The following is a 26,183-nucleotide window of genomic DNA, read 5'->3' on the forward strand; positions in this document are numbered from 1 at the left end:
AGGCCGTCTTCAGGGCCGAGGTCAGAGTAGAATAGACACATAAGCCAGCCGAAATTTCACTAGCATCAACTAATCGGGACCTAAGATCCAAGCTTGAAGGAGAGTCTAAGAGGTTAGACACCTTCTCAGCGATCGCATCCGACCAAAAGACTCTCTTATAGGAGGAGTCAGGTGCCTGGACCTCATAATGAGGATTTATCTCTAGGTGGCCTAACTCAGGTATTCGCAGGGTAAAAGTTAAAGGTAAATGATCACTTTCAAATCTCGCATCAACTGAAAAGTTGCAGATTAAATTAAAGAGAGATTGGGAAATGAGCACATAATCCACCACACTACTTCCGTGGCTAGAGATGTAGGTGAATTCTGCAGGATTGTCAACTTTTGTATGGCCATTAAGAATCGTCAAATTTAAACGGGCCACTAATTGATTTAGACAGGTTCCCGCGTAATTCACCTTTAGATCCTTGGAAAATCTGTGAAACCTAGGAATAAAGTTGTCTGTATCTATTCCTCCCCATAGTTTGGATAAGAAAAGGGCATTGTTATTCGGGCCAATTCTGGCATTGAAATCTCCCATTACAATGGGAGTATGCCCTAGGGTATAGAGCTTCTAGTTCAACTACATATTTTTCCAGATTTTCCCAAGACGCTATTATACCACGTTTGTGAAGTGAGGGCGGGATATATACATTAATTACTAAAAGGGTGATAGTTCTAAACTCAATTAATCCCACAATCGCAATATTTCCGCATGGCGGAAGCTCTCTGACGTTCATATGTAGAGAAGTGGAAACCAGAATTGCGAAGCCTGCCTTGGGCCTGCCTTTCCCTTTAGGGGGCTCAGCAAATAACTCTTATACTGAAAAACCATTCACATAGATTTTTTTACAAGACCAGGTTTCCTGTATAAATATCACATCATGGGTACCCAAAAATTCCCTGAACCCAGGACAGTTTTGTTTAGACATCCACCCCGCTATATTCCAAGTCAGGAAATTAATTTGGTCTATTTGGGAACCAGTCTGATCCCAAACCAATAGAGGTGCGCCATCCTCCCCTGACATAGACCTGGCTGGGGGGGCCATCTCTAAGCGGGGATTGTCAAACGCACTCTGAGATCTGGTTTAGCACACCATCTTTATCCAAAAATATGGCGCCAGACCTTACCAGGGGCACACACAAGGACACCTTTGCAGTCCCTATTTCAGGGGCCCCCACCGGGACATGAGCCAGTTCCTCAGGACCAAGATATCTGGATCTATCCCAGTCCAAACCCGCCATTAACGGTTTATGTGGGGCGTTAAGGGAAGATATCTTAGGAGAAGACTTCCGGTTTGGTTTTGCTTCCGGTAAGACTTCTTTTTTCTCGCTCTTTCTGTATCAATTTTTAACTCCCTATTTTAAACAACATCTCCACTTTATGGCTCCCAAAAGAACTACAGAGTGTTGTTACGTTTGAAGGGAACTTTTCCCTGTTTTTGGCTTCTTATTTATTCCTTTTTGGAGCACTGGATTTACTCAAAGGGGTGTCTCTGACACAAATCATTGAGACGGTTTTATTGTTTTACAACTGTTTTATGGTGTGTTGGCAGCAGTACAAGAATTTAATCATTTGGCTGGCAGCAGTAGCTGGGAGGAACCAGCCACACATATAAAGTCAGAGCACCTAGCGAGGGAGCCTGCTCCACGAGCTAGAGGGAGCCCCAGCTGACGAAGCGTCAAGGCCCCAGCTGACAAAGCGTCAAGGCGAGTTAAGCAGCAGAGCGAGTTCGGCAGCAGGGCGAGGAGGCCAGGGCCCCCCACTCTGCCCGTCTGTTCCCTGACCTCAACTAAACCACAGTCTCCAACCTATTGACGTAATAAACCTCAAACAAAACTATGCAGGTAAGAAGCCAGCAGGCGTGTGGGGGCTTTCCAGTGTTTTGCACAGCCTGCAGCATGTACGACTATCTGCCTGTTGGACAGCAGTCGTGGGTGTGCTCTCGGTGCAATGAGCTCCTGGCTCTCCGGGAACGACTTCATTTCCTTGAGGCCAAGGTGGCAGACCTGGAAAAGCTGAGAGAGGCAGAGAGGTGTGTGGAGGAGGCCTTCAGGGACGTTATAGCTGTGTCCCACTCCAGCAATGATAGCTCTCCTGCTATCATGGAGAACGATGGTCTCGGGGAAGGAGAGCATCCAGCTGAGGAAGAGGGAAACGATCCCTTAGAAGGGACCCATTCCTTGGGGGATGAGCAGCTATCCTCTCGTGCCGAGGATATATCTCCAGGGGGTGGAGGGATCCTTGTAGTGGGTGATTCGATCATTAGGAACCTAGACAGTGGGGTGTGTGATGGGCGTGTAGACCGCAAGGTGTTTTGCCTGCCTGGTGCGAAGGTTGCGGACATTGCCCGTCGTTTAGATAGTTTGGTAGACAGTGCTGGGGAGGAGTCAGTGGTCGTGGTGCACGTTGGCAGCAACGACATGGGGAAATGCAGCCGTGAGGTCCTGGAAGCAAAATTTAGGTTGCTAGGTAGGATGCTGAAAGCCAGGACCTCCAAGGTGGCTTTCTCTGAAATGCTACCGGTTCCACGCGCAGGACCAGCCAGACAGGCCCAGCTTTGCAGTCTCAATGCGTGGATGAGACAATGGTGTCAGGTGGAAGGGTTTAGATTTGTTAGGCACTGGGGAACATTTTGGGACAAGCCTGGTCTGTACAAAAGGGACGGGCTCCACTTGAACCAGAATGGAACCAGACTGCTGGCACTTAAAATTAAAAAGGTAGCAGAGCAGCTTTTAAACTGACTGAGGGGGGAAACCCGACAGGAGCTGAGAAAGGTCCGGTTCGGAATAAACCTCCCCCCTGGGATAAAAACCAAAGAAATGATGAAATTTTAAAAGGGGTAGGCCTAGAAGTAGGCATTGTGAGAGCAGGGGCACAGGATATAAATTCAGAAGAGCAAAATTACCACAGGCCAAACCACAAGTGCCAAAGACACTTGAAGAGAGACACTGCTTACAAGTGCCTGTACGCTAATGCTAGGAGCCTCCGAACCAAGATGGGAGAACTGGAGTGCTTGGTCTTAGAGGAGAGCATTGATATAGTGAGCATAACGGAGACCTGGTGGAATGGAGAAAACCAGTGGGATACGGTTATCCCTGGATATAAACTATATCGGAAGGACAGGGAAGGACGTATTGGTGGCGGAGTCGCTCTATACGTGAAAGAAGGCATTGAATCCAGCAAGCTCGAAACCCCAAAAGAGGCAGACTCCTCCACAGAATCGTTGTGGATGGTGATACCATGCCCCAGGAGGGACTTAATACTGGGAACGATCTATCGTCCCCCTGATCAAAATGCTCAGGGAGACCTGGAGATGAGATATGAAATTGAGGAAGCATCCAAACTAGGAAATGTGGTAGTAATGGGTGACTTCAACTACCCGGACATAGACTGGCCGCATATGTGTTCCAGTCATGACAAAGAAGCAAAGTTTCTAGATATTCTAAATGACTATTCCCTAGACCAGTTGGTCATGGAACCGACCAGAGGGACGGCAACCCTGGACTTAATCCTCAGTGGGGACCGGGACCTGGTGCGAGATGTAAGTGTTGTTGAACCGATTGGGAGCAGTGACCACAGTGCTATTAAATTAAACATACATGTAAATGGCCAATTGCCAAGAAAATCCAACACGGTCACATTTGACTTCAAAAGAGGAAACTTCACAAAAATGAGGGGATTGGTAAAAAGAAAGCTGAAAAACAAAGTCCAGAGGGTCACATCACTCGAAAATGCTTGGAAGTTGTTTAAAAACACTATATTAGAAGCTCAACTGGAGTGCATACCGCAGATCAGAAAAGGTACTGCCAGGGCCAAGAAGATGCCAGCATGGTTAACGAGCAAAGTCAAGGAAGCTCTTAGAGGCAAAAAGTCTTCCTTCAGAAAATGGAAGTCTTGTCCGAATGAAGAAAATAAAAAAGAACACGAACTCTGGCAAAAGAAATGCAAGATGACAATAAGGGATGCTAAAAAAGAATTTGAGGAGCACATTGCTAAGAACATAAAAACCAACAACAAAAAATTATATCAATACATTCAAAGCAGGAGACCATCTAGGGAGGCGATTGGACCCTTGGATGATAAGGGAGTCAAAGGTGTACTAAAGAACGATAAGGAGATTGCAGAGAAGCTAAATGAATTCTTTGCATCTGTCTTCACAGTGGAAGATATAGGGCAGATCCCTGAACCTGAACTAACATTTGCAGGAAGGGATTCTGAGGAACTGAGACAAATAGTGTTAACGAGAGAGGAAGTTCTAGGCTTAATGGACAATATAAAAACTGACAAATCACCGGGCCCGGATGGCATCCATCCGAGAGTTCTCAAAGAATTCAAATGTGAAATTGCTGATCTGCTAACTAAAATATGTAACTTGTCCCTCGGGTCCTCCTCCGTGCCTGAGGACTGGAAAGTGGCAAATGTAACGCCAATATTCAAAAAGGGATCCAGAGGGGATCCCGGAAATTACAGGCCAGTTAGCTTAACTTCTGTCCCTGGAAAACTGGTAGAAAGTATTATTAAAGCTAGATTAACTAAGCACATAGAAGAACAAGCCTTGCTGAAGCAGAGCCAGCATGGCTTCTGCAAGGGAAAGTCCTGTCTCAGTAACCTATTAGAATTCTTTGAGAGTGTCAACAAGCATATAGATAGAGGTGATCCAGTGGACATAGTGTACTTAGACTTTCAAAAAGCTTTTGACAAGGTACCTCACCAAAGACTTCTGAGGAAGCTTAGCAGTCATGGAATAAGAGGAGAGGTCCTCTTGTGGATAAGGAATTGGTTGAGAATCAGAAAGCAGGGAGTAGGAATGAACGGACAGTTCTCCCAATGGAGGGCTGTAGAAAGTGGAGTCCCCCAAGGATCGGTATTGGGACCTGTGCTTTTCAACTTGTTCATTAATGACCTAGAATTAGGAGTGAGCAGTGAAGTGGCCAAGTTTGCTGATGACACTAAATTGTTCAGGGTTGTTAAAACAAAAAGGGATTGCGAAGAGCTCCAAAAAGATCTCTCCAAACTGAGTGAATGGGCGGAAAAATGGCAAATGCAATTCAATATAAACAAGTGTAAAATTATGCATATTGGAGCAAAAAATCTTAATTTCACATATACACTCATGGGGTCTGAACTGGCGGTGACTGACCAGGAGAGAGAGCTCGGGGTTGTAGTGGACAGCACGATGAAAATGTCGACCCAGTGTGCGGCAGCTGTGAAAAAGGCAAATTCCATGCTAGCGATAATTAGGAAAGGTATTGAAAATAAAACAGCCGATATCATAATGCCGTTGTATAAATCTATGGTGCGGCCGCATTTGGAATACTGTGTACAGTTCTGGTCGCCTCATCTCAAAAAGGATATTATAGAGTTGGAAAAGGTTCAGAAGAGGGCAACCAGAATGATCAAGGGGATGGAGCGACTCCCTTACGAGAAAAGGTTGCAGCATTTGGGGCTTTTTAGTTTAGAGAAAAGGCGGGTCAGAGGAGACATGATAGAAGTGTATAAAATTATGCATGGCATTGAGAAAGTGGATAGAGAAAACTTATTTCTCATAATACTAGAACTCGTGGACATTCAAAGAAGCTGAATGTTGAAGATTCAGGACAGACAAAAGGAAGTACTTCTTTACTCAGCGCATAGTTAAACTATGGAATTTGCTCCCACAAGATGCAGTAATGGCCACCAGCTTGGACGGCTTTAAAAGAAAATTAGACCAATTCATGGAGGACAGGGCTATCAATGGCTACTAGCCGTGATGGCTGTGCTGTGCCACCCTAGTCAGAGGCAGTATGCTTCTGAAAACCAGTTGCCGGAAGCCTCAGGAGGGGAGAGTGTTCTTGCACTCGGGTCCTGCTTGTGGGCTTCCCCCAGGCACCTGGTTGGCCACTGTGAGAACAGGATGCTGGACTAGATGGGCCACTGGCCTGATCCAGCAGGCTCTTCTTATGTTGTTATGTTCTTAATCTTAACCTCTGTTCAGTGGAGTTAGCAATTAACGTAGCTCTCATCCACGCATACCAGGAATAGAGCTGTTTTACAGTTTGGTTTTCGGCTTTTCTACGCACTCTTATTGGAGCTTCTAAACTCCTAAAAAATTTTTTTCCCATCCCTTTTGAGTGAAAAGTCGTTTATAATGGTAACGACCAGGAGTCACGTTCAGCAGTTGGGACCCCCCCTTGAGGGTGACGGAGCGGTAAGAACCCTGCAATCAAAAATTACGAGTTGTTTTCCTCCGGTCGGTGTTGTAAGCTTTGCAAGTCATTCAGACCAGCAGTCACCTTTAAGACCGCAAACAAACACTCCAAGGGTTAATTCTCATGACTGGACCTTAGAACACCCACTTTCCGCTAAATCTTCTTGGAGTCCACCTGCTGCAAAAAATCTTGCTGAGGAGTTGCAAGATGTTGGACTCAAGTATTCAGTGAACTCTCTTAATGAAACTCCTCCAACTTCTTTCTTAACTATTGATTCATTACATCTATCTAAGGAGCTCATTACTCCCCCCCCCCTCAAGAAGAAGAAGAAGCAGGCCGCCTCGAGCCTGGTTTCTGACCAGATAGAACAGACATTACTGCTTGACGAACTAAAACTTGTAAAAGCGTACATATCAGAAACCAATCAGCTACTTACCACTCTGGTGCAGGCGTTTCAGTCACATATCTCTACATCCCAGCGGCATTTCACCACCTCCACAAAGTCCTTGGGCAAGAAGAAGAATAGGACTTTGAGAATCCAGCCTAAAAATGAGAATGTCAAGAAATCCAAAAATTTTAAAATCCAAAAACCAACTTTTCTAATAAGTTGAACTTCAAGCCCCTATTTAAACTGTTGGAACCCCAAAAGCTGCTGTCCTTCTCAAAGCAACCTAGCAGGACAAACAGGAAAACTCGCCATGATTTAAGTTCCCTCTCTTCTAACTCAAAAATGTCCTCTCGGGTATCCAAATCTCCGTCCGAGGAGGAAAAGAGCACTGCTGTCTTCACGAATGTCCCTCCCTCCCTCCCGAGAGCTTCTAACTGTTATCCTCCGCTTTCTTGGAATTTAGTATTACAATCAGATAAACTGGTCATTTCTTACAAACGCAATGACAATGAGCATTCTTATTCCTTACCAAGCATCCCATTTTTGGACATTTGTATTGGGAAATCTTTGTATGCCTCTCGGCGCATGAGTTATATAAGGTCTATGAAAATTCTTTCTCACTTCTTCTATGAATGGCGCTTGATTATCACTTGCCACTCTCGTGCCGTGGCCAATCAAATTTTCAGAATAAGGAATTCCTTGGGTAGAATGGGTTTCTCGGTGCAGAGATCCTATATAAATCTGGCTCCTCCTACCCCGCTGATAATATCTCCTATGCATATTCCGCAACACAGTAATCCTCCGTTATCTACCAACTCAAGCATCACAGGTTGCCCGCCCCCCCTGTTCGACCGATCTTCTAGGGCAAATAGTCTCCATGAGACGGGGGTCCATCTGCAACCTACAATGGGTCTGTTCCAGGAAATGGAACCTGAGGAAAGTCAACTCGTGGAATTATATTCCACCCTACCCGACACAGAAAGAACAGCTTTAATCAATAGGCTCTACCAACTAATATTTCGACTCAGGTCATCATCCTCGACCAAAATTCCCGGGGAAAAGTCGAGTAATACTAAAATGTCAGAGACTGATCTCCTCCAGTCAAGTACTATAGATGGATATACAATGCACCATAAAATAAATGCCCCCTTGCAGGCTGGTGAGGATTGGGTCAGATCAAGATTTCTATATCCAGAAGAACTCGAGTCACCTTCCGCGAAAATGAAATCAATTAATTCCACTACTAACTTTAAGATGTCCCAACCTTACAGTACTAACAACGGAGCAGTATTCAGAGATGCGGAGGGCTGTTTGTCCCAAATTACAGAACTTAATTGACAATCTCATTCTGTACTTGGTTTCGTTGACCCAACCCTTCCAAAAAAAACCCCTTTGTATCCAAAAGTTCCTAAGTCCTTCTCTTCAGACAACTGTTCCCTACATTTCCTCTCATGGAATATCGCTGGCTGGAACTCTAAACAAAATGATCAGGAGTGGATCACTTACCTTTCTAGTTTTGACATCATTTTTCTACAAGAAACTTGGATTATCCACAAACCCTTTCTAAATGGATTTACCACTTTTCATCTTCCTGCTTCTCCGTCATTGAAAGGTAGACCAAAAGGGGGTATGGCGATTTTTATCTCCACCTCCTTGGATATGCATGTAACTTCCCTTCAGCATTTGAATTCTTACGCGATGGCAGCTCTAATTGAATTTGACAAACTTTCTTTACTGCTTATTAATATATACATGTCTCCTCTGGTGCCACGTAATTCTATAGAAAAATGTTGGGATGAGTTAGATCAGTATACGCTAGATCAGTATACGCTAGATCTTGCGGCATTGGACCGCAATACCTGATGGAGCGCCTCTCTCGCTATGTACCTACCCGTTCACTACACTCGACGTCGAAGGCCCTTCTCCGGGTCCCAACCCATAAAGAGGCCCGGAGATCAACAACTAGATCTAGGGCCTTCTCGGTGGTGGCCCCCGAACTATGGAATGCCCTCCCAGATGAGATACGCCTGGCGCCTTCTCTGTTATCTTTTCGGCGCCAGGTAAAAACTTACCTTTTCGCCGAGGCTTTTTAAATTTTGTAAATGTTTAAATATTTTAATTTAACATTCTAAACTTAATATGATCTTAATTTATAAATCTCAATGGCAATTTTATTAATGTTTTATAATTGTACTATATATATATTTTTTTTCCACACTTGCTCATATTTTAATTGTGATTTTATTTGTTGTACACCGCCCTGAGAGCTTTCTGCTATAGGGCGGTCTAGAAATGTAATTAAATAAAATAAATAAAATAGAGTCTGCCTATCCTCAGGCACAATTGATATTCATGGGCGATTTTAATGCAAGGATCGGCCCCAATAATCGCGTCCTGTTCGCGTCAAAATTATGGGGCGGAGAGGATTGTGACCACTTTCTCTTTCCTTTCTCCAGGAACTCAAAAGATCTCAAGATTAATTGTGGAGGAATCTGTTTAGCACGCTTGGTAGCCAGCCAACACTTGATCATTTTGAACGGTCTTGAGTATCTTGATGACTGTGCAGAATACACTTTTATATCTAAGATGGGAAGTAGTGTAATCGATTATGTGTTATTATCCTACCAACTACTTAATTTGATAGAAAAATTTGCTATTGGTACCAAATTAAACAGTGACCATCTCCCTCTTGCTTTTTCATGTCGTATTCTGCAGAAGTCGCATTTATCCTCTGATTATAACTCCATAGTAAATCTGTCTTATTTTCATTATAAAAGATCTATTTGGACGACCTCCTTAGCCGCTAGAACAGAAGTTTTTTTGTCATCCCCCACTGCCCTGGCCATTCGGACTCATTTAATGAAGCTTGATAATTCAGAAGCACTCCTTAAAGTATATGCCTCTCTCATGTCAAACATTAATAATACACTATTCCCCGCGTCACTTGGTCCCAAGGTTCATAAATCAGTTGGCCCCAAATGGTTTGATAATGAGTGTCAACTGCTTAAACGTCAGCTAAGGTCCGTTTACTTAAAATACCGTCAGCAGCACCTGAAACATCTTCCCCCACTTTATTACTTAATCAAAAGTAAATATAAGGCAACACTTGCAACTAAAAAGAGACTAGCAAATCAAGATGAATGGAAGAGACTCATCTGTGCGTCTAGGACCAAGGACTCTAAAAGCTTTTGGTCTATAGTTTCGAAGGCCTTTAGACCCTTGTGTTCAGTTACATGCAACATCTCCCCACAAACTTGGGAACGGTATTTCAGGTCTATGTACAAATCTGAAAGAGCCAAGGACTATACAGCTTACATCTCTCCGGATCCTCTCTTGCTCCCGACATGGCCCCCCGTTAATCAAATTGAGATAAGGAATTTGATACAGGGGTTAAAAGCTGGTAAAGCGCCGGGCGCAGATAATATTCCTCCTGAACTCCTAAAAAACTTCCCAGAATGGTGGGCCCCTCTTCTTGCAAAATTTTTCACTAGAATTAACGAATATGGTCAACTCCCGATATCATGGCAAGAAGCAATAGTCATTCCCATTTATAAAAAAGGAGACCGAGACGATCCCTCTAATTATCGCCCCATCAGCCTATTATCAGTTATTGGCAAACTATATGGTTCGTACTTGAAAGCAAAACTCCAGTCTTGGATGGAGGAACAAAACATCCTAGGCAGAGAACAATCAGGATTTAGAAAAGGTTCCTCTGTCCTGGAACATTGCCTTCTTTTACACCATCTTGCGGACAAGTATGGTAAGCACAAGGGAAATGGTTTATATGTCGCCTTTATTGATTTAAAGGCTGCATTTGACTCCATTCCCCGTGATATTTTGTGGGCCAAATTATCAAAAACCACCATAGATAAAAGACTCTTATTTCTGATGTACCACTTACACCAACATACATCTCTTCGAGTACGATGTGGAAAAGACGGTGGGTGAACTAATTCCATTCCCACGTCCACAGGAGTGAGACAGGGCTGCATATTAGCCCCGCTTCTTTTTAATCTATTCTTAAATGACTTGAATGAACGTTGCCTTTCCGGCCGAAAGTTGCCCTTTATTGTTATACGCTGATGATGCGGTGCTCCTTTCGTTATCGAAGGTAGGACTCAAACGTACACTAAGGGCGTTCATGACTTATTGTAAAGAGAATCATTTATCTATAAATTCTGATAAATCTAAAATCCTAGTTTTCTCAAAACGAATAAAAACCCCAGTTGGGATAATTAATGGACATCCTATTGAACAAGTATCTCAATATAAATATCTCGGTATCACTTTCCACTCTTCGTTGAATTGGGCTTCTCATAGAAGATTGGCGATAATGAGTGCTAGGATTTCCTTAAAGAACTTGCTCCGATACTTCTATTATAAAGGGGGACAATATATCCCGGCGATTACTCAGATATTCAAGAATAAAATCATTCCCCAAATTTTATATGGAGTCCCAATATGGATTCACTCAATAGATTCCTCAATCGAAGCGGTTCTCTCCTTTTTTTTACGATGCCTACTAGGAGTTCCTAGATGCATTCCTTCAGCGGCACTTAGATTGGAATGTGGGTTTATCTCAATGGAATGTCAGGCTTGGTTGTCGACATTTAACTATTGGGTCAAAATATCTTCCAATATTTCTTCCGGATTAATACCCCTATTCTGGAAAGATAATTGGCCTTCCAGTTGGAATAATAAACTGGAAATGAAACTGAAGCATATGGGTCTTTCCAAAGAATATCTAGCATCTCATTCACCAAGTGATGCCCTAGCTATAATTCAATCCCGATTCAAGGATATTGACGATCAGACCGCAATCAGCAACGCCTCTAAAATATGCTCCCCTTTGCACTTGAATCTAAACTTTGTATTCGGAAAGCCTAATTCCTATTTAGATCTGCTCACAATCCCTAAACTTTGTTTAGCCTTCTCTAAAGCCAGGTTCAACTCCTTATATTCAGCGGTATTGGAAGGAAGGTTTAGGGGGGTCCCCTACAAACTTCGTGTTTGCCTGTGTGGTGTTGGTACCATAGAAACTACTCAACACATTTTTCTTTACTGCCCGCTGTACTCTCAGATCCGTATGAAATTCCTTACTCCCATATTGATGAAAGTCCGTCATTATACTCCCGAAGCAATTATTGTTAACTTGCTTTTGGGTTTAGATAAAGAAATAACCATCCAAGTAGCCAAATTTGTGTTTGTGGCCCAACAGAAGCGCACTCTCATTAAGTCTACTCCTCATTCTGTAGAGCCGTGTATATGCTGATTTTGAATGATATATTTGTACTAAGTGGATTGATATTGTTCTGTTGCCTTGTATTGTATAATGTATTTCTTTGCTTTTATCTGTGGGTCTATGACCGTAAAATAAACACTATGAACTATCTTAGGAGAAGCCTGTACCACACCATGGCTATTAGTTGGTTGGTGGTTGTGATCTCCCGAAGGGGAGCGCATAAAATCCTTTGGTGGAGAGGAAATTTGAATCAAAGAGTTGATCACGATCTGTTGGGTGGTCTTTCTCTTAAGAACAGATCTCACTTGAGTGCATTCCTGAGATGTGGGAGTCATTTCAACTTCAGGGGAGATGGCATGGGCAAGAGTGTCTCTTAACACCGTCAGTTGGTCAATGATCTTCTGAGATCTTATAGGCAGGGAGTGGAACGAGTTTATAAGTTCCTTCTCTTCCCAGGTTGGGGCAAAGATTAGAGTAGAGGGTTGTGGCTGTTGAAGATGTGGATCCAAAAACATGGAATGGACTTCAATCAGAGGCTTGTCCAAACACCCAGGAGAGTTCCTTAAATTTTCCTTTATATCACGGCTCGAGTTTTTACTAAAAAGTTGGATGGGCTTCTGGTTGTTTAGGGTGTTAGAGGTATAGGAAACAACTCCCGGTTTTCGCCGAGCTTTCTCATCATATTTGGTAAGCTCTGACCTAGCTACAGCTGGATAAAATCTAACCATAATAATACTTATAGTCTGCAGTGCTTATTGAAGCAGCAATAGGAGTGATTTTCTCCTATCTGAGGGTGAAAATAGCAAAGATGCCGGACCGGCTTCCCTCCTCTCCTCCCCCTCACTCCCGGTGATAAGAACTCGACTCAACAATAAACATAGTGTCAGTGTGTGAAATTTAACATTCTGCTTACAGCTGTCTATTTACAGCTGCTCTCTAATATATTGCTAGTACTTGAATTTTATATCCAGCCAAGAATTCCGCACTCAGCCAAGCTTGAACTTTCACTCATGGTGCTTACGCATCAAGCATCCAAGGCACTAGGGGTGGTTACCCTCACAGGCATAGACCCCCCAAGAAAGGGAAGAAGCAAGCGAAAATCCTTTTGTACTTCTCCAAGAAAGGGGGCTGCAAGGAGTGCAACGAAGGAAGCTCTTTTGCCTCTAATGAGGGATGTCATAATGTAGAAGTATCATCTCATAATCCTCCTAGTTTGGACTGGTCCGTGGACTATACTAAAAGCGACCTATATCTTTATGACAGACCCTCCCAGGGAGTGGATTTAGCCACAGAAATTGCACAAGTGGATATCCCTCAAGTAGATTTGCCTAGCGACACACCTGGGACAGGGTGTTGCTCTATTCACATTTCACATGACCCACTTCCTGGAAGTGAGATTGAGGATGCTCTTCCCTTGCCCGAATGGGGGGTTTCTGCCCCTGATCCGCTCCAGATTTCTGAAGGTTTTTTGACACCTCCCGCTCTATCCAGGCCTAATAATCTCACAAGCCCCTGGATCACACCTTCTTTACAAAGGCAAGCGGAGCTGGAAGGGATGGATAAAGTATACCCCCTTAAATTGGAGTCATCTTTACAGCTGCTGGCTAACGATCTCGACTCAATCAAGAACTTCTTATCGGAATGTTATGCTCTCTTGGTCGTAATAGCCGAATTCCATAAATCTCCCACTTGGGAAACCCACAACGAGTGCTTGGGAACTCATATGGGTACTCAGACCTCTCCTATTCTCCAAATGAAGACCCTCGCTCCCAAAAACACAAAGAAGGGCTCCAAGCGCAAACCTGTGAAATCAAAGGGAGTAGAGGTGGCCCAGAAGAAGAAAACTGTAAATCTTAAGTCTAAAAATACTTCAACCCGCTCCAAGGGAATGGATTTTAAAAAGCTTTTCAAAATAATGGAAGCAACCCCACGGACTCCCACCCAGCTGTCCAGGTTATCTACGTCAGCTTCCCAGAACACTAAGGACTGCCCTACTGCTGGACACCTAGATCTCCCTCGCATACCACCGCATCCACTTACTGGGCCTAATTATACCCCCTTACCTTCTGAGACACCTCCAAATGCTTTAACTGAGAGCATGCTTCCCGGTGATGAAATCCAAGTTCCGTGGCAACATGTCCTTGACTCTGACTTATTGCTGCAAGATGAGGTGCGATACTCCCCTCTTCCTATATCCCAGCAAAACTGGAATCTGTCTTTGAGCCATTGCAAATTAGTGATTTCCAACTTTCCAAAACCAAAAGGTATGATACCTTTTTACCAACGCAAAGCACACAGGATGTGATGAGTAACATCGTCCCAGAATGTGGCCTGATAGAAGACATTATGGACATTGAATACCTATTTTATGATTATCAAAATGCCAGAGTAGTGGTGACTTTTGGGCCCTGGACATCCTTGATGCAGCTATATATGGAGAAGGATAATTTTTATCGTGCAGGGCTACCTTTAAGTAGGTTATTTGCGTCTTGTATGTGTATATGTGTGTTACTGGTTTTTGAATTGGTGTATATGCATGTCTCCCCCCCCCTAGGTTTTTTTTGAGTGCCTGCAGTTCAGGACAAATGGATTGCAACCTTACTTTTGAGTAAATGTTATGATGGGCTATTATTCTTTGGTCAATTTCACAACCTGGCTAGGAAACAAACTGACCCTTGATTTTTCTAGTCAGTTTCATAATACTGCTAGGATTCCAGTAGAACTGTGACACCTTGGTGTGTACCTTTTCATATTTAACAAGTGTGAACTTGTTATTAGAAGCTTAATATGAGGAAACAAATTCCCTCTGCTACCATCTAGTTTGGATTGTTTTTAACTGCACAGAGACAGTGTCTAGTTCTAGTTGCAGGAGAATAATGGCTACCCAATGCAAAAGAATGAATATTTTCTTATGGCCATAAACAGGAGAGAACTAGAAGACGTTTAGGTTCAATTGACTTCACTAACATGCACACCATATTAATTCACAACATTTGGATAACTGAGAACAGGCCCAAACAAAGACTAACTATGCCAGAAGTACCTGAATTATTCAATAAGTAAGTTCAAATAATACACATAGTCTGGGAAAGTGAGCTAAATAACTTGCTACCGGGCAAATATCAAACTGATCCGGGAGAAATTGTTTTCTGGTCACATATATGTGAAACAGATTCAGGTTTACAAGGAAGTAAATGTTATGCATTAGGAGATTTTCCTGCTAACTAGTGTACGTCAGACTCAACCAAAACTGGTGTCCACTTGTGGCATTTTGTGATTTGCCATAAGAGGATGAAAGAAAACTGCCACGTGGGCTGAAAGTGATGAAGGAATAACATTTTGTTTGTTAATGCATTCATCTCTATTATGAAACCGGGAAATCTCTACTGATTCCTTTAAGGGAGGTATGTCACACTAAGGATGTTTCCAGGTGGCTTTTAATTGTGGGGTTGATGCTCCTCATGCAGAAGCATGAGCCACTATACTAGCTTCCTAGCAGGTGGGTGGCTGTTGCTTACCAGGAGGGAGAGGAGGAGGGTTGAGGTGGCAGGCAGGCAGGCAGGCATAGTGCAAATGCACCAGCAGAGCCATTCTGGTGCTCCTGCCAGTGCATTTGCACCACTGTCCCTGCCACCACACCCCACAACAGTGACCTGCCTGTTGGGAAGTTAGCATATCAGCTCTCCCCACTCAGCAAGCTGCTTCTGTCCTCGTGCATGCAAGGGTTTTTAGCATCCACATGACAATATTGGTATCAAAATGACATTCTGTAATTTCCCCTATATTTAAACTGAATTTACCCTTTTCAGGGGAAATCTGATAAGTACAAAAGCAAACCTGTTGCCAACAACCCATTTGCGATATCTCAATGACCCATTTGCAAATTAAGCTCCCATTTGAAAGCACCCTAAGGGTCTTTCCAAAAAATGTTTTTAGCCTTTGAACAATAAACATACAATTCTGAAATACTGTATAGAAAAGGGAACTTTTACAAAATTAACGTTTCTGTTGCTGGCATCTTATATTTTGGGGGTCAAACTATGTTTTGCAAGCACACACGCACTCACGCACATGTATTTAAATCTTCATGGCTGCTGTTTTGGTAATGGAAGCAGCTTTAGGTGGGTGTGATTTACAGTGGAGAAGCCGGAGAGGGTTTTCCACTTTCTCCAACCACTGCTTTTGTGCCCCAGAACACTCCTGCGGGGTTTTAGATGTAAATTTACCCTTATAAATATACATCTGTGCACATCCCATACACGCCTCAAGATTCAAATAACAAAGGGTGACAAAAATACAGAAATGTTCTACGTAAAAGAGAGAGACTTAACGAACATCACAATAGAATTTATGACAGAGGCAGGATAGAAAATGGATATACAGCAACAGTTCTACATTTTAGTACGCATCTTTCAAGCCTCCTAATAAAAGAAATGGTGCACCTTATATTAAAGACCGTCTTTCATTATAGCTAACCCATTACCTCGGAAATTGCTTTGAAAAACCTGTGATAAAATTTGCAGTATGAGAAGCGAATAGGAAGTGAATTACAAAAAAAATCCTGCAGTACATATACATTATGTTCAGTTGCATGCTTCTTCTGCCCGCCTCCAAAAAAAACCCCATGAGGAGAAAAGTTTCATAACTTGTTCCCTGCCAATTATTTGTGAAGCAACCCATCAGTTCTCCTTTCAAGATACCAGTTTCATTGAAGAGCTTTTCTTTGGGGAGAAGAATTATTATGTACCAACTTGGCCTTAATGAGTTGGACTTAGGTTTATCAAAGATGGGCTTTCTGAAAGGTTGACTTGTAAAAAATAAAATTTTGAATTGTGCTTCACTAATATGTCTCACATTAAGTATGGAGCAAACTCACATAGAAGAAGTAGTTCTACAATATTATTCTCTAAATTTGAATTTCCCTTTTTCCATCTTTTTATGGAGGGATTATTTGTCTTTAATTATGAAACAGCACAGTGTCAGATCATGATGTTCTTGATTGTATTTGCTGGTTTCAAACTGTAAACATTAGCTGTGAGCAGGCTTTTCACCTGTATTCTCTTAACTTATTTTAATGTGCTTGTACATTTTTGAAAACCCTGTATGCCCCTCCGTCTCCATGCATCCTCAACAGCAGGCTTAGTACATGAGGCTATGCCTGAAGACCTCTCGACCAAAAGGATGGATAGTGCTGTAAGTCAGCAGTGCTTATGGCTTGTTGGAAGAAAGCAATGGGGAAGAGAATAGCTGGAATTCGATTCCCCAAACTGCTGGTGTTGGAGATGACAGATTCAGACAGTGTTATCCATCCATTTGGCAGTGAGCTTTGTAGTTCCACTGCCCGCACTGAAGTGGGGATTTTTCATTGCATTAGCACCCTTTGTGTATACAGGTCACTTTTGCTGGATCAGGGTATATATTTATTTATTTATTATTTGGTTTATATCCAGGCCTTCCTCCCAGCAGCAGCCCAGGGCAGCAAACAGAAAGGCTAAAAACACTTTAAAACATCATAAAAAGACCTTAAAATACATTAAAACAAAACAACATTAAAAACATTTTTTTAAAAAAAGCTTTAAAAACATATTATTAAAGAAAGCAATTCTAACACAGACGCAGACTGGGATAGGTCTCAACTTAAAAGGCTTGTTGAAAGAGGAAAGTCTTCAAAAGGCGCCGAAAAGATAGCAGAGATGGCACCTGCCTAATATGTAAGGGGAGGGAATTCCACAGGGTAGGTGCTGCCACACTAAAGGTCCATTTCCTATATTGTGCAGAACGAACCTCCTGATAAGATGGTATCTGCAGGAGGCCCTCACCTGCAGAGCACAGTGATCGACCGGGTATATAAGGGATAAGACGGTCTTTCAGGTATCCTGGTTCCAAGCTGTATAGGGCTTTGTACACCAAAACTAGAACCTTGAACTTGTCCCGGTAGCAAATGGGCAGCCATATAGCTGTACCAAACTTCCCCCCTTTTAAAATTTGGTTAATTCCCATATCTCCATTCCAGTCTGTCTCGTCCATTATTAATTACATATGAATGCTTTCACTCCTCCAAAAAAGCTTCTCTGTATGGGAAGCCTGGGATATGGCACTAGAGGGTGCAGTGAGAAGGGAGAATCACCCCAGATCAGGGGGATCAACTTGAGAGGATCATGCATGAAGATTGGAAGAATATTCCAATTCACCTTTTAAATTAAAAGTTCTTAAAACATGTTGTGTAGAAGTGCTTCTGAGAGAGGGCAATATTTTAGGACCAATTCAAAACAATTTGTATTGTAATTTTAAACTTGATATTTACAGATTAACAAACTTTTGATGCAGGTTAGGTGACTGGACTGTAGTGAAGATATTTAATGTTTGTCATCAGTTTGATTAGCTTTTGTCAGAAAATACCATCTTTCCTCTTATTAGATCTCTTACATTAAAATGTATTGGAGGTATAGGTTTTGGTCATTTATCATAAGACTCTTAATAGAATAGTTAATTCTCTAACATCATTGCCCCTTGTGAGATTATTTCGCTGCAACAGCAGCACAATATACATAAAAGACACAAAAGATCAAAATGATTTGAGCTTGTTTGGCAGGTTCAAAAGGGTCTGTGATGCTTGAGACACATGAGCATTCATTTAGCAGAACAGAATAATGATTGTATTTGCATCAAGGTAGATCAAAAGCAGCCGAATGCCTACAATATTTACATAGGAACAGAGGTGAGGCTATGGGAACTCAACTATTAAGTCCTAGAAATATATCTTCAAGCCAAGGCATAAGGATATAGGGGAAGTGGGGACAAATTCATTTTTCTTCTAATACCTTTTAGAATTTGTTGTTGACATTTTTAAAAGCTCAGGTGTTTTTAGCAAGGACATTCAGGATCATAACGTAGCAACCGTAAATACATTTTAAAGCCATTTTATGCTTCCGGTCGAGCTAACCTTCAGAGAAAATCTGTTTCCTACAAATTAAAGGCAGTTTTTGTAGAATATACATTTTAAAACATATTTACTTGTTCGGGCTTTCCATTGATCTTAGGGTGAAGGCACATAACATTTTAATATTGTTCCTAGTGGGTCCTTTATCTGTGCTATGAAAGCTGGCTTCCCAGTTTGCCATATATATATAAATATACACACACACACACACACATCTAAATGTGTGTGAGTGTGTATAATAAAAACACACCATGTGACATGCTGATAAATATATCAGCATGTCACATGGTGTGTTTTTATTATACACGCTCACACACATTTAGATATCTATATGGTTTTTTTAAAAAAAAATCACAAAACAGTTGCAAAACTGCTCTAGGTTTGAAGAAGGAATATGTGTTGGTAATGTCACAAGCACTAGCCAATAAACATCCTTCAAAGTTTTTGTCCTAAAGTGAACCTGCTGAAAACTTGCAGAAATAATTTTTCAGAGCTCACACTGGTATGGGAAACAAATATGTACAGAACATGGTGAAGGTGCTTTCAAGCTGGCTACTCTTAAAATTTTACATTTGTTTCTGCCTTCTGTGTATTCCGAATCACAACTGTGTCTGAGTACCGTCACAGAATCACTGATGCAAATATGTTTCCTAACTCATTTAAAACATATTTTATAGGGCTGAAAACCAAAGGGGAATGGTATCAACAATAAAATCCAAAGGTAAGCAGATCATTTGTAATAATAGAAACAATTTGGGTTGTCAACCTTTTTTCTTTCTGCCAAGCTTTGTAAGAACACTGAAAGAGTCCTGATGGACTGAAGCAATGGTTCATATAGTCCAGCATCTTGTTTCTAACAATGATCAGCCAGCAGTCTGAGACATTTATAAGCAGGACCTGTAGGCAACAGCCCTCCAACATTTGTTTGCCCAGAACAAGTTATATTTAGAGAGATACTGCCTTTGAACAAGATGACTTAATTTTGGCATCATGGATAATAGGTGCTGATCGACTTATTCTCCCTGAATGTGTCTAGTCCCCTTTTCATTGCATGCTTAAATGCAGTCAGTGGCCATCACTGCTTGTGGCAGTTAATTCCATAGTTAAATACTTCCTTTCTTCTGTCGGAGGGGTGTTTTCTGGGAGGGTGGAACTCCGCTATCTGAGCCAGCCTTGGGTTGCGGGGTGTGATTTGTAGCCTGTGGTAAGAGGTTGACATGTATTGCAAGTCACGTCCTGTGACCTGACACTGGTGTGGATCACCGAGCTGCAGCTCTATCCTCCTGGGGCCCTTCTGAGCCCCAGGGTCCCTCAGGCCCATTCCTACTTGGCCAGCTGCTGGCACTGTTAATCACAGTTTAGCATAATAGACTAAGCCACAGTGATCCCCGGGTTCAAGTACTTCCTCCTTCCCTCTCTTCTAGCATGGCCATGAGAAGATTAAAAGCATTTGCTTCCAATATTCATTAACCATCATTTTATTGTCTTGTCCAAACTAAATTGTGGTTAATGTTAATTAACTATGGTTTGTTTAATCAAGCCAGCATCATAACCTATGATTTGAAGTTGGTTTGTTTCAAACAAACCATAGTTTAACATTAACCACAGTTTGTAAAGTTTCAACACACAACAAACTATGGTGAGGCAGATATGATTGCAAATGCTTCTGAACTGCTTGTGACTGTGCTGGAGGAAAGGTGAAATGTGTGTGTGAGCTTCTGACTCATTCTTGTTAACTATGGTTTAGCACATCGTTCCCGAACCTGGTTCCCTCCAGATGTTTTAGACTACAACTCCCATCATCCTTAATTGTTGGCCGCTCTTGTAGGGCTGATGAGAGTTGTAGTTGAAAACATTTGGGGGACACCAGGTTGGGGAAGTCTGGTTTAGTGTTATACCTGAATCAGACTGTTGATATGACATTTTCAGTAAGTTATCCACCCTGACACCTAGATATCTTTCTTGATTAGACACCATCAATTTGGAACTATATCCTTTTGAAGCTCTTTGGTCCACTTGGCTTTTCACCATCTTGAAAATCTGACAAGCCTGTTTCATTCTTATTCTATATATAAACATACACACACACCTAAATAGTAGGTAACATTTGCCCTATCAGTCATAATATGGTGGAAAGGCAGGAAGAAATTCAACAAGTACATTAAAGCATGTATGGCATTTACATGTGTCACCTAATAATGGCCACACTGCAAAGCCTACAATTTTCATAGATCTTTTAGTTGATTAAGAATTTAGGGTTACGGTTGAAATAACATAAGAGTTCTGTAAGTCTAAGCCATTTTTACCAGCAGATCCCAACTGGAGAATGTTAATGAAAAGGAAACAATCTGTTCTTCATTTGATTATAAGCAGTTCCCCAACTCACAATTTCAGCCCCAAAAATGCTATGTGACATTCTCATGTAACCAGTTCAAGGCTTTCTTTTTTTAACACAAACACACAATAAAACTTGATATTACAGATTCATGATTCACATGTATTTCAAAACCAAGTGTTATTCAGTATAATATGTTCTAAATAGGACTTTATGGAAAGTAACAATTTATGAAACGCCAAACTTAAAATTTCCCACTCAAGCCCCATCTGTGCCAGACTTTGGCTCCATTTGTACATGCAGAAGTGACTACTAATAAATGGTTTTGCAGTCAACGTGCCAGGGAAATGAGGTATTTAAGGCCATTTGCAGTGTTAACAAGCATTTCTGTAAATATGTTCAACATTTGAGATACATTTTTGTTCTAAAATTCATATTTTAGTGCTGTCTATTCAGAAACTGAAATTGTTGATTTTTCCCTCCATGATAAATAATTGTCTCTTCAAAATTTTGTTAGCAAGTTGCCAGATTTACCGTTCTTCAGATTACAGCCTCTTCCCCTAAATTTCATCTGTAAGTAGGGGGTAGATGCATTTTTTTAAAAGACACTCTAAACAAGTATGTATTAAAATATGTATAGATAAATAAGCATTTTGGTGTTCTTATTGCAATCTGTTTGAAACTATGAATATTGCCATTTTTATTTGTCATCTGATATCTTCTACTATTTTGTTTTTCCCCTTGTTTTCCTAATCCAGCCTTCTGGGGTGATTCTGATGACAGCAACTCTGATATTGAAGCAGCTCTGCGTCCTCAAGAACATTGCTCACAAAAAGATGAATTTGATGACTTCTATGACTGAGGGCCTAACATTACACGCATGTGCATATGCCAAAAAGCCTAAGGGCAGCTTTTCCTAGGGGATGACTTACAGCAGAGGAACTGTTAGTCTTAACCTTTTGCTTTGTAAACACCGTTTGAAATCCACAAGGGAGTGAGCAATTTGCAGCAGGGAAACTGAAGGCAGGGTATGTCCCCCACTTAAGTACTCCCCCCCATACCTCTTCACTGTTGCAGATTGCTCTGCTGAAAGCACTGGGGTTTTTTTTGTTCCAAAAGGTTCATCAGGCTACTATTATATGTGCACTCACATATAATGTGTAGTTGGACCCAGTTTAAGGCCCAAACAGACATGATGTTATTCACACTTACTAATTGTGTGATTTCTGAGTAATTAGCAACCATTGGAGGGTGTGTGTGAGATCCAGACTGAAACTATGGGAGATGGTTTTTTTAAACCCTTGCCTTGCTGCAGTCTCGATCCAGATTTTCATCTAACTCTGCCCTAATGCCATACACACCATTTTTGCCCTTTGCCATTGGGATGTAGGAGTAAACCATATTATGTCAGATTTGCAGATGCATGCCTCAGCCACAGAATGTTATTTTGCACAGTTGCCCCCACCTTTTTCCAGGGCAGCTGGCACCCTTGGTTTTAGGGAGTAGAGTAATTTTAGATTATAGTAATCACTGTGTTGTTTTAATTATTTAATGAATTATTTAATTGTTTTAAGTGATGTTTTCATGGTATTTAATATCTCGCAGTGTTTTTCAACCTTTGGTCTCCAGATGTTGGTGGACTACAACTCCCATCATCCCTGACCATTGACCATGCTGTCTGGGAATGATGGGAGTTGTAGTCCCACAACATCTGGAGACCCAAGGTTGAAGAACAATGTTTGTATGTACTCCATCCTGGGACCTCACACTGAAGGATGGGTAACAAATTAAACAAATCTCAGTAAGAAAGGGAGGTCTTTCCCCAGTAATTTTTTAAGAATGTTTTAACTGTAACTGTTTTAGAATGCTTTGTTATTCCTTTTGGAGGGGGTACTCTGGGCTCCTTCAGGAGTAAGGGCAGATATAAATGTAATAAATGAATAAATGGAAGCCTTTTCTTTTCTTTTTTGGTGGGGTATTCAGTAAATCATAAGGCTGCATGGGAACCTCAGGATACGTAGCCTATTTCTTGCACTAAGGCAGAGCCTTCCACTCAGAGAGTTGGCATAGCATAGAGTGGCCAAGAGAGCAATCCAGACTATAGGAAAGCAGCATAAGGTATGCCTACCAGAGATACAGCAATTTAAGATCTGCATCCGAATCTCATTTGGAAACAAATGGGAGGGACTATGGCCAGTGGAAAGAGCCTATTAGAATAAACACAAAGATGCACACTGACCACAGCAACACCACCATCATCCAATCAGCACACACCAAGCACACACCACATGGATGGTGAGTCACAAGCGCATACACGCGCACACACACAATGTGACCAAGCACAACACTAATAAAGCACATGCTGAAATGCCCACACACCCAAATGGTGCCAAGTAAAAAAACACTACACAGAAGGAGATGCTAAAGGAAGATTTACTGCAAGCACAGAAGGAGATAACAGCTCAGATGGAACGGCAGCTCAAAGCAGACAGATAGAACAATGCACTGCTTACAAACATTGCTCAAGAGTGTTTGGTGCTGTTCCTGGTGCCCTGAGGCCTGCTGCTGGTTCCTGAGGGGGAGAGAATCATGGGGAAGAGATGTTAGCATTAGCATTGTTTGCTCCCCTGTACTGGGAAGTGCCCAGTTTGTTCAGAGTGCTCCCCACAATGCAAAGTGCTAGTCACCACAGGGCTGAGTCAACCTTCTAAGCGTAAAATCCCCCCATGAGGAATTTGTGCAGCAGCATGTCACACCAAAAAAGGCAGCATAAGAACCGAGACTGAACCATGCATAGTTTATATCTTGGTGGTGGTGCACTCTGATTGACTGGTGTTTATAATGCATCCACAGAGCCCTTTCAGGGCAGTATGGGCATGGCCAGGAGATGGGGCCTAGACACAGGTTTCCATGATGTGGCGCATCCTATTGATTTCTATGGAGCTTCTTGAGTTATACCACTCCTTTGGCCAGCATAAGTTCCACCTGGTTGCAGGGGCATGGGGTTTGCATGTGGTAAAAATCAGCCCTCCCTGCATCTCTTCCTGACATACCCCTTTTTGGGGATTTACACTGGGTGTATCTCCAGCATGAATATTTACACTGGCTTAGTCCTGCATGCACCACGTCTAACTCCCTGCAGCCTGACATATCTGCAGTTTGGATTGCACAGTTAGAGACTGAGCTATGAATCAGGAAGTCACCAACGTCTTGACGCATCATGCATCACGAACTCCAGGTCGCGGTCCCGAAGACGTGCCAGAAGCAGCGCCGATGCCGGGCCTGAGGAGGAGCAGGAGGAGGCTGCCAACACCGACGTATTCTATATTTCCTAACTCTTCCATCTCCATCTCCTTGGGCTCACTCAGCTGCTGCTCCCTGGGCAGCAGCAGATAATCATATGTTGCTGGTGTGCTTCATTTGGCTTGGTAGGTCACAAGTTGTGCAGACCTACATCAAGTGAAATATAACCAGATCATAAATCTGCCTTAAAGAATAAATTCCTTCCTAATTCCTGGAATTTTAATATTACTAATCTTCCTGATTTAAATGAGGGAATTGCCAGTTGTTGAAGACACTCTGCCAATAGTACAGCCAAGCTAGACATGATGCTAATTGTATCATTCGTGCCTGATGATGGTAGTGGTGGTGATACATCACATCTAGTTTGGCCCTAAAAACACAGAGAATCAGGGCAATCCCTGAAGTACACAGGAGAATAGGAAGTGGCACACTTAAAAAGCAGGTATGATATGTTTTCCAGAAAACTGGAATTTTCTTCTGTTCTGACAGACACTGGTCTTCTTGGAACCTTAAAAGTTCAGTTTATTTGGGGAGAGGACATATAATGGGTGAAGTGTGATGAGTTGATGGTTAAAGAGATCATAAACTTGCCCTGTGGGAAGGAACAGCAGAGCAAGTAAGGAATGCAGAGATAATGGCAGATGGCTTCTCTGGCCAAGTTTAACCCCCCCCCTTCTCCCCTACAGGATGAACTACCTGGTTGCAGATGCATGGGGTTTGCTGTTCCTTGTCCTGAGGCCTGCTGTCGGTTCCTAAGGGGGAGAGAATCTTGGGGAAGAGATGTGAAGAGATCCTTTGAAGGACATGGATGACTTTTTAAAATACAGTTTCATTGTGATTTTATTAATATCTATTTGTACTTGGACTTCCGGGAAGGGTGACTTAGCCTGTGCCTGCTTTTGAGACGGGCTCCTGCCTCAAAAGAAGCTTATTCAGATATATCAGTCAGTTTTTTCTTTTTTTTTTGACTGATTAAACTTCTCCCGGGTAGGGAGAAACGAAGAGATTAACCTCAAAGCCTATTTTTGTTGGGACGACCAGATCTCATTAATTTATGGGACGAGGTCCAGCCGACGAAGGTGGGACGGATTTTCAACAGCAAGCTCTATCTGTTAAAGCGAACGTTCATCTTATCTTCTAAGAGAGAACGCACTAACAGGCAAGCACCCTTCTTTCTATATTTTTCTTTTACTTGACTTAAATTGTTGCTGTTTAAAAGAGATTTGCCAGATTGATCGGTTTTTGACATCTCACTGGGGAGCCGTAACTTCTCTCTGCTACGCACTAATTAATAGCTTATCTCTGTTTTTGTTGCAAAAAGCTGTCCTGGATTTGCATTCTAAAGATACACACAGAAGAGGGATTTCTATTCCAGATTTTTATTTTGAAAAATATTATACTGTTTTGAGACTACTCTCTTTTTGGTCTATTTTATTTTGACGAATCTGTTTCTTGACGATTGCCATTAATTGCTTCGATCCTGGGAACTGCATTTTGTTTACTTAACTATTGGAGAGATAAGGCTGTCTGCTCTGTTTATACTGTGATGTCACCAAGTTTGGAGTATTAACCCAATTGTTGCTGAAATAAGAAGTGGTTTTCCTATATTTTTCTTTTAAAATGGCAATTAAGAAAGTGGCTGAGAATCTGGAAATAACTATGTTTCAGAGAATAATGAATGAGATTGAGATAACGAAAATTGAATTGAGTAAAATGAAGCAGGAGATTAAAGATATAAGGGTCCCTG

General features: G+C 42.0%; 1 protein-coding gene across 9 annotated transcripts in view; it reads left to right on the top strand.

The window, feature by feature from the left end:
* Positions 1-23,083, top strand: part of KIZ (kizuna centrosomal protein) — a 165,566-nt gene extending 142,483 nt beyond the window's left edge. For all 9 annotated transcript variants that reach the window (XM_061587989.1, XM_061587990.1, XM_061587954.1 and 6 more), the window contains 2 exons: positions 19,476-19,519; positions 21,892-23,083. In XM_061587989.1, the coding sequence (XP_061443973.1) occupies positions 19,476-19,519; positions 21,892-21,995 (148 nt within the window). In that variant the 3' untranslated portion in view covers positions 21,996-23,083. The remainder of the gene's footprint in view (positions 1-19,475; positions 19,520-21,891) is intronic.
* Positions 23,084-26,183: the final 3,100 nt, after the last annotated feature.

This window comes from Rhineura floridana, chromosome 1, assembly GCF_030035675.1.
Source record: "Rhineura floridana isolate rRhiFlo1 chromosome 1, rRhiFlo1.hap2, whole genome shotgun sequence".
Classification (NCBI taxonomy): Eukaryota; Metazoa; Chordata; class Lepidosauria; order Squamata; family Rhineuridae; genus Rhineura; species Rhineura floridana.